Source organism: Grus americana, chromosome Z (genome assembly GCF_028858705.1).
Source record: "Grus americana isolate bGruAme1 chromosome Z, bGruAme1.mat, whole genome shotgun sequence".
Classification (NCBI taxonomy): domain Eukaryota; kingdom Metazoa; phylum Chordata; class Aves; order Gruiformes; family Gruidae; genus Grus; species Grus americana.
In genome coordinates this window covers 25052869-25068149 of record NC_072891.1, presented here as the reverse complement: position 1 = coordinate 25068149, position 15281 = coordinate 25052869, and the positions used below count along the sequence as shown (strand labels likewise).

At 39.1% G+C, this 15281-nt stretch overlaps 1 protein-coding gene across 5 annotated transcripts in view; it reads right to left on the bottom strand.

The window, feature by feature from the left end:
* MAST4 (microtubule associated serine/threonine kinase family member 4) overlaps window positions 1–15281 on the bottom strand; it is a 291542-nt gene that overhangs the window by 116864 nt on the left and 159397 nt on the right. For 2 of the 5 annotated variants that reach the window (XM_054809946.1, XM_054809947.1), the window contains exon 2: window positions 13514–13594. The exons of the other annotated variants lie outside the window; for them this stretch is intronic. In XM_054809946.1, the coding sequence (XP_054665921.1) occupies window positions 13514–13594 (81 nt within the window). The remainder of the gene's footprint in view (window positions 1–13513; window positions 13595–15281) is intronic. 5 annotated transcript variants of the gene reach the window in all.

The following is a 15281-nucleotide window of genomic DNA, read 5'->3' as shown; positions in this document are numbered from 1 at the left end:
AGGAGCTCTTAACTTGATAATATAGCTAAAAGAATAAACATCCCTCTGATCTACAAGCAGGAAAATCTCATGGGAGTAAGGAGATGATACAACTGAGCACAGAGGGACTAAAGTACAGCTAGTTGTAGAAAAGTCAGGAGGAGTTCAAGAAAAAAAAAATGACATCTGAACTACAGTGGGCAGCTTAAAAAGCTTACTTTATTCCATTTAGCCAAGGCTAAAGGAGTACCTTGGTCATTCAGCATGTGTATCCCTAGCAGGAAAAGGTCTTTGGGAAGAAACAGGCTTTAAGAATAGCAAACTCCACCCTATCTCTCCCTCACGCACAGAGTCAGGGGTTCAAACTGCAAGAGTCAGACCAAAAAAAGCAGTTTTAAATTCTTTCCCCTTACTCATTGTAACACAGTGGATTTCCCATCACTGTAAGTCTTATATGTTGTATGACTTTCCACATAAAAAACCCAATCACTTCAACAAGAGTTAGAAGATGTATAAAAAAAGAGTAGATAAGGTTGTACAGCCTATTTTATATAAGAAGTCAAACTAGAAGATCTTATTGGTCTACTCAGTCCTCAAAATGTACTAATTAATAACTTTTTATAGTACTCTTAATAACAATAATTGAAATCTTGCTCCCTCTAGCGGTTGATGTTGATGTTTATTACCTTCCTCTACTGACTTCCCACAATTTTCAGTGTAAAAATAAGTTGAAGAAATCACAGAAAGGAAAGAAGTTTATTTTGTGAGTGTACAAAGTATATCTGCCGAATTTCTAAGTTCACTTAGAACTGTTTATAAATATACGTAAACATTATTGCTCTAACGAGTTCTGAAGTAATGTGCAAAATTCAAATTAACCTCCCACTGTTCTGGTTTATTATAGCTCATTTACTATAAACACGTTTAGGAAAAGCAGTGATCCCAGCATCTCTTCCCATTTCTGAAAGGTTCTAAATAGATGCACCATATTAATTGGAAGTCAAATATATAGTATAGCCATCTGCATCAGGCATTGAAATTTGCAGACAACACTATTTTTAATCCAACATTTTGCTGTCTGTAGTGGAATGAGACAACCATGCTAACACCTATGCTACCTGTTTGCTCTGGTCCCACATATTAGCTTCTCCTCCTGAGCTAATCTAGCAAACAGACAGACTAATGAGAAAGTATAAAAGAACGATATCCCATTTTTGTCACTGAATTTACATTTATCTTGCCAAGTAGAGAAAGCATTAGGACAGTTCAGATGCTATTTATGTGGTAAGCAAGTCCAGAAAGGGAGAGAAAACGGAAAATGTCTGATAAAAATGTCATCATTTTCCAGATACCGTGGTGCTTGGACCTTGACTTCATTATCACAATGCCGGAGGGATGTGGTGGAATACTGTATTACATAGCTAGTATTAACCTATTCTGCTTTGTTTTCTTCAAGTGCCTTTTTGCCAGCACTTAGCAGCACCCTAAGAGGATCACATCATTTATTCAAATCAATAATTAACCATTTTTGTGGCTGCAGTACCACTGGTATAAATGTGAAGGTAGATGTGCTGTCCAACAGATAGGTAAAGAGCCATAATGAAGTTTTCCATTCCAGCGATACTGAATTTAGAAGCAGTTATTCAGCATAAATGCTGTCTTCAGTGAGACAGAAAACTTCATCAGCTGTAATACTTACACACTGAATGTCCTAAATTAATCACCCAATCAGCACAAGGCTGATGGCTACAGAACCATTACAGGTCTCTGTCAGAGCAAGGAAATTAAACACTCCTTCCCAACACTGGCAAGTACTGTTTTTTTCAGTTATTTTAAAGATACAATTTATTTTCAAATCCTGATTTAAATCACAGTGAATAAAGATCAGGTGCTAAGAATTCAGAGCTTTGGAGTATAAATATACCCAAGTAGTTGCATTTCCCAAGCTTTTCCATGCACTCATCTGGCTTCATGCTTTGGCTGTGTGATGGATCTGTTGTCAGCAGAACGGTGCGAGATGCAGCAAGCACCCCATGCAGTGCAAGCCGGCAAATTGGAACTCAGGGAGATAGGAAGTTAAAAGGGGAAACATTATGCTTAAAAGAATATTACATGGACTGCCCATTAACATTACCCTTGATATTTCACACAATGAGCTGAGCACACAGCACTGCAAGTTGATAACATCCTTAAATCTCTTTACATGTCAGCCTTAATGCTTTCCTACCCAAAAGGCTAAATAATAAATAATAATAGTTCTGTTTCAGTGCACACCCCACAGTTTAAATCTGAATTTCTGAATAATTCTAATTACACTTAGCTCATACTCTTATGTCTGTGGGGTTTTCTGTACAGTTAACTACCCTGTCCCTCAGATGATGCTGCAGCTGAATAACCCGAACTGTACATGCAGATGATATGGCTGCTGCACAGAGCATCACTGGAAGCAGCAGAATTAACTACATAGAAAGAAGGTAATTTTGTAGAAACAAAATAGAAACCAAGCGTCTAGAAGTATGAGAGTGGTAAAGATTATTTTAGTTATGCTTGTCAAAACATGAGAGAAAACCCTCAAAATGAAGGACAAAAATATTAAAAAATTATCTCATGGCTAAGGTGCCTCAGGGTCTAAGACCTAGTGTTATCTCATCATTTAATCTCTGTGCTTCAGCTCTCCACCTGTAAAGCAAAGATAATAATGCCTTACTACTTGGGAGTGCAGTGAAGATAATTTGAGAAACATCTACATTAAATGCTCAGATACTAAAAAAAGAGGAAAGAAAAGGAGTAGACAACAGCAGGGAGATCTTCTTCAGGCTGACCACTCTACATATTCAGAGGTACTGAATGATTTCTACAATCCTGTCCTCCCTACAGGCAAAGACCGTAGTTGAGAGGGACACATGAGTTAAGAAAAAATCTTAAATCTCTCACGTATCAGGGAGAATGACAAGAATCAGGGAGGATGACGTGACAAGTCACAGACTTCCGGCTTGCACTCCCAAAGACAGCCAGACACATTTCGTTTCAGCTTTATAGGACTGAGAGCACATGTCAGCATCCTGTGACATACAAACTACAGCTGGCACCTCAATCATCACCGACACTGTCAAAACCATGCAAAACAAGGTGTGCAGGATCAGCACAACCCATGCTAGCTGGTTATACCTCCAGCATTTTGGAAAACTCTGTCAGTCATAGTGGAAATCGGGCAATTAACTGCTCAGCTTTCAAAGAGAAGTTCAAATTGCTGTCTGAAAGTTCTAATTTCACTGATATCAGACAACCTGATTATTCCATTCCTATAATTGCAGAGGATGTTAGTTTATGGAAATATCAATATCCTGATAAAAAAGGGACTTAAAAACATTTATCACTGCAAATATACATTTTTCTTATGCTAGCAATAAAATAAAAAAATCCCCTTATCTCAAAACCCCTTCACCATTCAATCAGCCTCTCCTTTGACCATTTCCAGTCATGTCTAGACATGGTTTACCATGAATTTTAAATAAGCCTGAACTATGTGTTCAAAATTATCTGTTTCTCTCAAATCAGCATACTCATTTAACTTGGTATTTTGAGGGTTTTTTGTAGAGGGATTGGTTCTTTCAAAAATTACACAACACTTCAATTCTGCAAAATTTACAAGAAACCATGCTTAATATCGGCCAAGAATTATCCAAACATACCCCACCGAAGGTATAGCCTATTCTCTTTCCTGCTCTTCCTCAACACCCACACTTGCACACGTCTACATATGTACAAGAGGAGATTTCATCAGTCCAGTAGCAGACAGTGCATGGAGAGTCTAAATGTTCTCCCATAGAAACCTCGATATGGAGGTGAAGGAAGAATATACCAGACTGCTCATAATGAAAGAGTCTGGCTTCAGTCAATACATATCTCCACCAGCACTTGTCATGATCCCCTCTTCTCAGGTACTACAGCAACTCTTAGAGATATTTCCAGGTTTTATCAGCCCGGAAGGTCACAGAGCATTAACTGCCTTCCCAAACTCAACAGCATGTTTTGCAGTGTACTTGCCAACAGAACTACAGCAATCAGACTACGACTTTTAAAATATTAGAAGAACTCCTTCTGGACTGTTGTGGCTGTACTTCAGGGTCCCCCAGATATGTCTTACAGTCTTTTTGTAGTGTGAAAGTTTTAGGCCCATTTCTGGGCACCGTTTACGTCTCTATCAAATTGCAAATCTGCTTTCCTGGCCAAGCAGCATCAAGTCATCTCCCATTCAAGAACCCCTACTTGGCACAATCCCCCTCTCAACTCCTCCAAGGTACACATTTTGGCTGTAAGACACACTAACTTTATGCTAGGTAGCCCTGAGGCTCCGAACTTCCACCTGCTTGGCTCAAGCACAATAACACTTCGGCAGAGCAATTAACTGCAAACCACCCCCCTCTCTTCTGACCAGAGAGGGCCTTGCAGATCTCTCCTAGCAGCAGGTCCTGAAGAGCAGAAAAAAGCAGCCTCCATCAATCCTGGCGTAAAGAGAGGATGAGCCATGCTTTTGTTCTACGACAGCAGCTTTTTTGACTCCTAGGAAAGAATTTTGCAGGCCTGGGTCATTCCCACCCACAGTCTGTGAAGCTAACAGTCAGTCTGCCACAGAGCGCCCCGTGCATTTGAGCACCTGACTGCTCTAGTACGAGCTCAGAAAGTCACACTGCTCATCACAGCGACAACATTACAACATACACCAAGACGACACAGTATCACATGAATACGGACGTTGTCATGCACCCACAGGGAATGGTTACCAAGGTGTCTGTCAGTGGTGGTCTGGGTCCCATGCTTCTTCATTCCTATTTACCACTTTGTTTCCAAAAATGTTCATTTTTAAAGGTTTTTTTAGAACTTGCAGCAGTGAAGTTATCACTTTAATAGTATTAAAGAATAAGCTAATACCAAAGCAAGATACTTCCCTTGACTAAGGGGTCACCAACATTCATTGCAAAGTAATTCAGCCAGCACAGCACTGAAAACAAGTTGTGTTATGTACAGCAGAAATAATGACACCCTCAAAAAAAAGCCACTGCAAGGATAGCAGTGCCTTTCTGATACATACCTCCTTCTTCTACATTCCTCACTTAAAGCTTTGAGAGTCTCAAAGCATTTCTTCTGCTGGAATTGTGTGTCGTAAGGAAGGCTGATGTGTGCAGTGCTAGTTTCTGTTCTGCATCTATTTTTATCAAGGTGTCATAAAGTGATGCAGATGCAAATAATGCTGCAGCGTTGGCACAGAGCAAGGTTGAGAATTTCCATCTCAAGAATTTAGCTGCAAGATTGTTTCTCTGGCAACTCATACAAGGACCAGCTGAAATTGGTCACTGGGCTGCACAGACTGAAGAATTCCTGAATTTGGGCTAATAGGAGTGGAATTGCCTCAAGAAATACCTCTCCTGGAAGAAGTGAATTGCTGACATCCCTATCAGACCAAACCTTCAAAGAAAAGGACAACTGGCAGGCTAACCTAGCAATTCCTCCATATCTGCAAGAATCGATTGGCAACAAACTACAGACAGTAGTCATAGTTTGGAAATAAATGGACCTTGAATTCAAGATGTTTTAAATGCTTTCCTATTAAATCAGATGAAGTCAATTATGAAGCCATACTACAGAGGTCTGAATTTTGCATGCAGGTTGAGACAACTGAGCCTCAAGACATTTACAGCCATTACTAATAGATATGTCACCATCTGACAAGCAAAGCTTCTAGGTCAACAGGTACAGTCACCACAGTGACTAATGATTGCTGTTAGCAGGTAATTTGCATGTATGTGAAACTCTGTTATGACAGCATAGGAAGAGACCAGGCTGTGCATTTTCAAGTCTATTTCAAGATCTGTCTAGAGTTATTTTCACATATATAACATGGATCAGTTACTCAAATTTTAACCACCTCCTTGGCTTGGAGTGATTTCTTAACACCATGCATGGAGTACTCAACTTACCTAGTCTCTACATGGTCCCAAGCAGAGCTCCATGCTGTCCTCTCTCCAATTTCTGATTTAGATATTGCATATTTTTTGTAAATACTACAAGCTTTCACTTTTTTTTTTCTTTTTTAATTAAAAATGTGGGGGAAAAAAATTTCCACAGAGCTCCTCTCTCCACATCTTGCTTTCTTTTCACTCTTTCGTCTTTCAAACAAGACATAGGGAATGTGATTAAAAGCTTGGGACAGCTCTTTATTATGGTGTCACCTAAAACAGTTAAGAGAAACAAAAATGTGACTCAAAGGTAAACAAAAATCTGCCCAAAAAGCAATGCCAGGTTTTGGTTTTAGAAGGGGACTACACCAGGTCATTTGTCTTTAAGAGCTGTATGGAAAAACACATTTACAGATTAGCCGTGGAACACTTAAACATTTTAGGCTTTAAAACGAAGTAATCTGAGCAACGCCTCAAATTACAGTAAAAATGAACATTACGAGGGTATCACTCAGTGGAAAATACTTCTGGAAAACTTTTATTCTCTGCTTTAGAAATTAGTAAAGAAGTTAAAGAAATCTCCATTCAGGTCATTCCTATGACTGCATAAGTGTTCAAAGATGTTAGCCATTTTTTCAAACAGTATTTTGAATGATGTCACAGCACCAGTCCTTAACAACTGTAATTTGCAAACTCAAATTCATATTACCTCCTCAAAATGCTTAGAAACCTAACCTACTAGCTTCAAAATTTAACATTCAACAGTACATATAAAATACAACCCAAAAGGCCAAAAGATTTAATAGAAGTAGCACACAACTGCTTTGGGGGGATTTTTATGAGAGTTCAGGGAAAGGCGATCAACAAATTGGCACTTAGAATGATTCAGATAATCTCTCTCCCACAAATGAAAAAAGTAGCTTTCAGACTACCACCGGAAATAACTGTCACAAGGATTTTCCTTGATTTCCTAAGATGCATCTTACACATAAAGGGAAAAAAAAAAGAAAAACACAGCACTCCAGCAAAGAACTATGTTTCTGGTAAGCTCTCTAAAATTCTGTTATCTATCCCTCAAAGCTGGAATATGCTATAGGGAGAAGGGGCTGCTGTTCTTGCTTTACTTGATCTAAAAATATATATGTATAAACAAATCTTTCTTCTGAACAACCACAGGCAGCACAAGCCACAAATCAAATTGCCTTATTCCACATAACTTTTTCAAAGATATACAAGAATAGTTTTCTCCTGAGAGCTTTTAAAAATGTACTTAAAACCAAATCTTTCTGATATCAGCAAATTAAGTTTTATTCTTATTCTACTCCAGAAGCCGTACAAAACATCACTTTAACAACACAGGGTTAGCTTCTCTGATTCCACATCAGTGTGCAGCAAGTAAAACTGCACTTCCTTTAGCACCAGCCCAGAAAATCCACATGGGTTCAAGAAATTCACATCCCCATATCCCTCTTGGGTGGCAAACCACTAGTAAAGATTCTCCAGGGGACCCACACTCACAGATGACAGCTGTGCAGCTCCTGCAGTTCTCAACCGGACCCTCATTTACACCTATACAACCCCATTAAGACACTAATAGGCTTATACAGATATAACTGACTGTCACTCAATAAAATACTAATGATTCACAAGCAAAAATAGAAAGTCTTCTCTGCTGTGACTCTACGAGGCTCAGAAAACTTAAAATATTAAGTATTTCAAAAGCTGAAGTTGGTATGGCATGTTTAAGCACACAAGAGATCAGACCTGCTGAGTAAGGGACTGCTTTAAATTAATCATTCCTCAAAACCCAGTTCTACACCACAAAAGTCTTACACACGCAATGAAGTTGTTTCTCATTTTCCATTTCTGAAGTCCCATTGGAAACAGCTCTCCCTTTGACCTGTCACAAGTCTTAATATGGGAGACTATGGGAAATAGCTGAGGAAAATGTGTTTTGTATGGTTAAATGTTTCCAAAAAGAGTTAAAAGAACAACAAGGGCATAACAACTTTGGAGTAGACAAACTATTTTTGGAGGAGAAAGCCAAAGATTAATTTATTTCACCTTGAGGAACTCGTGCATTATGGCAGGTGTTCATGAATGCTAATGAGACTATTCTGAGAGATGAAACAGCAGTTTTTCCTCTTTTCAAATAAAAATGAGTAGTTTGGGAAAGAAATGGAGCCAAGTGATTCCTTACCTCATCCGCATCAGCCCTTCTCATGACCTTCCTGTTTCAGAGTAACAAATCAACAACTTCATCTTTCAGCTTAACCTTAAGGTTAATGTGCTTTGTAGTGATCTCAGAAAACAAAGGGAATAAATATTAAAGAAAAATGTTTGCTTAAGCATCCCTGGGTATGGCAGCTGTGGCACTGAGACACAGGGAGAGGAAGCATCCTCTGACATGCACTACTCCTGTGTCTCATATAGAACCTTATGAATCCAAGAAGTAGCAGTTCTACAGTAGATTAAACAGAAATAAACTACTCTGAGATGAGAAAGGTCCAAATCTAATTGCCAACTCTTCTACAAGAATTTTGTTCTACCTTGTCTTGCCTCTGCACAAGTCGCTCCCCATCACAGAGGGAATACCTCCTTTTCTACAGCTTTCACTGTATCGTCTACATAGACCAGACACAGTAAATTTCATCATCAACCAGTATGTACAAGAGCTGTTACTCAGGTGTGAGCAAGTAGCTTTCGGAGCTCCGGTGCAGCGCTGTCACAGGAGGTACCCTCAGTGTGTGGAGTGCCAGCCCAAGAGCACACTGCCGCTGTCCCTCGCGGCGCTGAAAACTGTCCCCTTGCTCCCTGCCCACTGCTCTGCTAAGCCACGCTCGTCCTCCCTCGCAACAGAGATGGACCTCAGGGTGCAGCCATGCTATCGCAAGAGCTAACAGAGAAAGGGGTAGGAGCACAGCCGTGGTGACAAGGCAAGGACAGACTGGCAAGGGTTTTGATCATCGGTTAGGCTGTGCGAGTCCCCAGGGACAGTTTCGCCATAAGCAACTGCCACCCCACAGCTGCCCCCTGCCAGCCCCGCAGCTGCCACAGCCCAGCTATCTTGCACCACGCAGCCAAACAAATGAAGGCTGACCCCACCAACTTCCTCCCCACTCAAACACAGGAATATTGCTAAGTCTAAAAACAGTATTACTGCCTTCTGTAATGTAAAAGCCAAACAGCAAGCCAAATTCCCACTGTCCATTATATTTTTCACATGGGTGCATGTGATCACTCACATGCACGAAGACAGAAGGTATTTAAAAGCTCTTTAAGCATGCTCACTTTCAGAACAACAACAACAACAAATTCCTAGAAACATTCCTGCTGATTTTTCTATATGATCCATCCATTTCATTCAGGATTTCATTAAACAGACCAATACAGTTGTTAGAAATTCGCTATTTTAAGCTTTCCGTCTTTACCTGATTCAGGGATGCAGGAATGTTGGGGGAGGGAGAAGATGCAGGCAGAGAAAGCGGAAGAACAGGAGGACACCAACTAGATTTTGATTTCTGTATTCCACAATTTGGTATATGAATTTAAACAGTTCAAATATACTTTCAGGTAAAATTATTTATTTTAAAAAAATTATGAAAGAATCTGATATAAATTCTTCCTTGGGTTGTAATGGTTACCCATTCATATTATATGTTCAGGTTACAGTTAATGAAAATGTGTCAACATTTTTTGGCAATTTCCAGATATAAAAACCTAATACTGAATACCAGCACGTGGCTAAGAGCTCAAAGCTATCTATGACACTGGATTTTTTTTTTCTTTCAATTCAGTGCCATACGATGAGGTTTAATCCACACTAGTTATACTTCTAATTGCTGCTCTTGGTAACACACATGTAATCAGCTGATGACACCACACTGTGTAAATTGCACTGTTTAACATGGCATCCTCACAAGCTTTCCAAGACAACGGACTACATTACCAAAAGGTGTATGTAATAATCTTAATTTACCTTCCTGCCAACTCAGTTTTAGATATAGTGAGCTGAACTGTATTTTCCTAAAGCAATAGGACTGTGTATTAAAAAAAAAATGTTAAACCATTAAAAAAATTTTATTATCAACTTAGGAGCTTGGGCTCTTTTCACTTGCCACCTTCTTTCTAAGGCTTCAGAATGAATCCTTTCAATTCCCCTCATCTGTCTGCGCAGCATCTGACACTCACACAATCCTCACGCTCCTCAGCCAAGGCTTTCTGGAACCTTCACCACAATTTTTTTAATTTTTTTTTTTTTTTTTTTTTTTAAGAAATTAAGATCTTTATATTAGCTGAAACCTTCTGCCTAAGAACAAGGATGCTAAGTTCAAATCAACTCTGTATGAAGGACTTTTTTCTGATCCTGCCTTCAAGTATTAAATTCCTTTACACTTTTGTAAATGTTCAAAGGCAGGAAAGAATCACAAACTAAACCAACATACCATGCACAACTCGAGCAGAGAGAAAACATCAGCCAGCACAAGTCCTATAGTGGTCTTGAAGAAGAACTAGAGCACTCAAAGGCAGCAAATGCGAATTGTCCCCATGGTTCCCCATTCCACATAGGCAGAAACCACTATCATTATCACATGTCTGAGTCTTACTTTTTTTTTCCCCCAGTCTGGTATCAGTGGCATCAGTAAAGCAAAACATTGAGCAAAGAATTTCTTTTGTTGACAGTCACCATCTCTACTAATCAAGCTCAAATGCATGCTGTTCTACATTTTTTAAATTTTCTTTTTTCACTTCCTTTATCCTTTTTATTAGAAGCTACTACAACTTCTCACGCTTACTGTTTCCTTCTAGTCTTCTTCCAATACCTTCACCGCTCTATTTCCCATTATTTTCACAAAGGACACCAAATTATCCAGAACAAAGACAAAACACTCCAAAATTGTTAGAAATTAGCATCTTAAATCTCCCAGTGGCTCTGCTCAGCTACTTACATTGTCTTCACCTGCTCTCTTTCCTTGCAAATCTGCTGCTATTATTAATTAGTACTAAAATAGTACATACTTCCCCCCCTCCCCAAAGCTGAAAGTTTTCGATGACCCAAACAGCAGATACAAAGTTGATGGAAAATGTGTGCCTAGTTGCCTGAAATTTGAAAAACGTCTCCATCCCCCATCCTCTCCAAGAAGTATCAGTATAATACGGATGGCTTCACGCTGTACCAGCAGGCTCTTCTCTACTTCTATTCACAGGATGGTACTGTTTATTTTGAAAAGATCTTCATCATCTAGCTGGCAAAAGGTTCCCTTTAGACTATTACTGTATGCAACTACTGCTGTAAAGAGAACTTCAACAAAAACAACAGCCTAAGGAGCAGCTGTGCAAGTCAAAGGCCACAAGGGAGATGAGCCAGCATGTTAGAGAGATGATACCACAGGAAAATCCTATCCATTCGCTCTCGTAAGGCTCCCATGTTGCTAACGCTTCTGAATATGAGCAAAAGTTTTCGCACAAAAATAATTCCTCTCCTCCCACATATGGGAGCACTCTGAGCTAAAGGAACAGGAAATGCTAATTACTTATATAGCCTAAAAATCAACACATACATTCTTCCCTGTTAACCCAGGTCAAGCTTGAACGGTAACTAATAACTAAAACATTTGCTGTTCAATATACCAACAGTCCTCTACAGCTACAGCTACAGACAGCACAGATTCAGAATGAATCACATTTTTTTAATTTCTATTCCAGGGAAAATTCAACCATTCTGGCAGAGCTTTAAATACATTTCAGAACAAAAAACCAGAGGAAAAATCCCTAGGAATTTTGACATTTTTCAGCAAAATCTAGGGAGGCGGTTTTACCTTAAGCAGTATCAATGATTTCTACTCCATTTCTTCAAAAAGCATCTGAAAAGTCTGCACTCAGCGTCCTCCAGCATAGGACGGAAAGCTCAAACTCAGCATTGTTGCGAGCCTCTGCCCCCCAGCAAGGGGAAACAAGCGCCTTGAGGGTCCCGGTTCCAAAGACCACAAAACCACTGAGGGCTGTGTCCATAGCACGGTTTGCATGGCAGGGCATCCATGCATCTGGAGATGCAGTTCAGCTGGTTACGCAAATTCAAAGCTTTGTACACAGCTTTTTGATTCCACAAAATTGACATTCTGAAAAAGAGCACTTCCTCCCCCACAAAGGAAAGCAATTTGATCTGGCTGTATAAAATAAAGACCCAATTAGAAAATGCTAGTTTTTACCAAGCATTCCTGATCAAGAAGATTAACTCCATAGAATATACTGATTTTGCTGATAATTCATTAAACAAACATCACAAAGTATTTTCACTGAGGAAAAAAGTATGTCTAAGTCATACTGAAAAATGCAAATGAGGGATTCTCATCCCATCTCTTACCTAACAAAACAGAGTGTATATATATGTGGAAAAACTACAATGTTTCTTCAGAACCACATAGCAAGTCACAGTTATTGCTCTATTTTTCAGTGTCACGTGAAGTCTTGATAGAAGGACTCTTAAGTATCAGTTTGTTTTTAACTTTAAAGTATGCTGAAGCAGATTAACACATCCAGGCGACTCTCTCCTCTGCCATGCTACGTTCAAGAGGTGGTACCAAATAGGCACAAATGCACCTTATTATGTCACTTAACAAGGTGGTAGTTCTCTAACAGTTCTTCATGCACAGAGTATCAAGTGATATCTTTGATCAAAATTAACAGTTTTTTCTATTCCATGAGACATCGATAACCGATAGTAATTCATTTCAAAAACTACTTTCCCTATGGAACTGAACCTCAGTAACACACACACACCTATGAGATCCCTGGCTTGCAATTTAATTTTCTGCATTAAAAAAAAAATAAAGGCGGCAAAAAATGTTTCTCTATCAGAAACATCCTTCAATTATTTATTATGATAATTTTACCAAAATTGTTACATAGTATTTTTTAATCAATTATTTTCTGATCTCATAAATATAACTACCTTTCTGACAAGTACCAAAAAAATGATTCTTCCGAATGAACTTGGGAGTAGGAGAAAGAAGAGACTGAGAAGGATGTCGTATGCAGCTGCTTAGAGCTCATCTAAAACATCATGCTATTAGAAATAAGGCTTAAAATTGTCCTAGTCCTGAAGAAGAAACAGTCCTACCCACGATTTTATGTTCTTGTAAATGGATGTGTACCTTGGATACTCAACTCTCCTCGCATCTGACATCACTAAGCATACTACTACCTCTCAGGTAAGCAAAAAATAACCATGTGTTTCATGAATCACCCTCATTTCTGAACTCACCTTAAACTTTTGACATAACAGAATACATACAGTTCGAGCTATCATCACAGGCAGAAAACTATGAAGTTTCAACAGCAGATAAGTTCCTAAGCAAACAGAGCAACACAGAATTATGCATCTCTGTACTAGGTCCCAAAATCTCGATTACCTTATATTTCTTCAATAAAATACTTCAGAACAACAGCTGGTCAAGTAAACATTTTGGATTGCAGATACATATTTAATTTTCTTCAATTTTCCCTTTGCAGTATGTTTTGATCGTCAGGTTTTGGATGCAGAAGAAAACATCAACAATGGAAGTTTACTCGCTTACCTCCAAAAATGAAAAGCGAACAGAGGACTGCAAGGACTGCAGGGGCTTGTTGGGGTTGGGCTCAGGCTCCTTGGGGTGAGACTGCAAGTTAAAATAATGTCATCTCTAGTAAACAGAAGGTTTAGCAAGAGTTGCATGCTTTAGTGTAGGAGTTTTGGTTAGAACCAAAACATTACCGTCCTCCTGAATGAAGTGATTGACAGTAGCCACACAGTTTTTGACTTAAGATGAAATCGATTTAAATAAAAACAAATATGAAATCTGGTGCTGGTGCATATATGTGATTATGTTAGACTCCCTCCAGGAGCAATACTTGTATACAAAGTCCACAGAGAGGGGAAAAAAATGGTAACTTGTTTCAGACTTCTAAGCATTCTGTACAAAACAGGATATGTAACTGGGATTTTTTTTTCTTTTAAAAAAATCTGAAGGTTTTTTAAAAGTTTATGATATGCAAATCAGATTTATTAAAAACAAAATTAAAATTATGAGCTTTCATCCACAATAAGAAATTTGTAATAAAGATTTCCAATTTCAGTCTAAAATTTGCACTCTTATAAAAATTAAGACTGCCCTAGCTAAGTAGCATCAATTTCCATCAATTTCACTCTAAAGTATTCCCTCACAAATACCAAGTCCTTTAGCTAGGTAATCGAATATGGATATAAACAACTCATCCAAAAAAACATACTTGAGCATTTGGCTTCAAAGGCGCCTTCAAGAAGTTGCCTTAAGTGCATCTCCAAAAGGTGTTTCAATAAAACAGTAGGCTACTGAGATTTTACAGGTGGTCTTTTAAAATATACTTGTGCAGTCACATGCACTTGTCCCCATAAAACCTGCAAGAAAGCTTTTTTTTTTTTAAAAAAGTATGTTTAAAAGAGTGCCTCTTGTTGCAATTAGCTGAAGTTATCTGTCCAAAAAACCACGCAGTTCTGTCTTCTGTGCAGACTGAACGAAGGCAGAAGCTTATGGGGAACTTTTTACCAGACCCTTGCAGCCAGCCAACACTAGCACTCCTGTCCTGTCCCCACTGGAGATGCAGACGGCCAATATGCTAAGCAGAGCTAGCTCCAACTCTAAGCCCTTGTTTTCAATTGCATGAAACCCTGTGACAGATTTTAAAACATTCCCATCAAAACCTTTCAAGGTAGATACCTGATTCAGGTTTTTCTGAACATTTCAGCTACAATAGCTTTACTGCTTCTAAAAAAGATTAGGGATGACTTTTTTTGACATTGTACGTTCTTGCAAGCTTTCCTTCTTGAGATGCTTTGGAGAGGACACAAAGTTTGGCAGGGACACATGCACTGAGTCAAGGGTGAGCCTGCTTTTACTTTCCCACAAGGCTACTGTGTTAGGGCAAGTTCCTCTGGCTGCTGGCTGTGCCTGCATAATCCCTGAACTAGGTGCACAGAAAAGCATGCTGCCAACGCAGCTCAGCAGCTGGATATGAGCTAGCTCAATTTCAGCTGCAGAATAGCTGTGCTAGCACAACAGTATGTCTGAGCTAATAAGCTCCATGAAGAGCCAACAGTTCAATATATCACTCTGAAAATGGCTAAACTGAACCCAGGCTCACATCATTCAGCCCGTGCAGGCCTCCAGAGAAAGATGTGGATTAACAGATTTCTTCCGTTTCACTGGGGCACTCTCTGTTGGACTGCACTGACCTGCCACAACATGCACTGGAAAGGTCTTTACGTATAATCACTACAGGCTTGTAAAAAGTTTTTTTTGTACTTCTAAGCTCTATCTGCACTGTTAT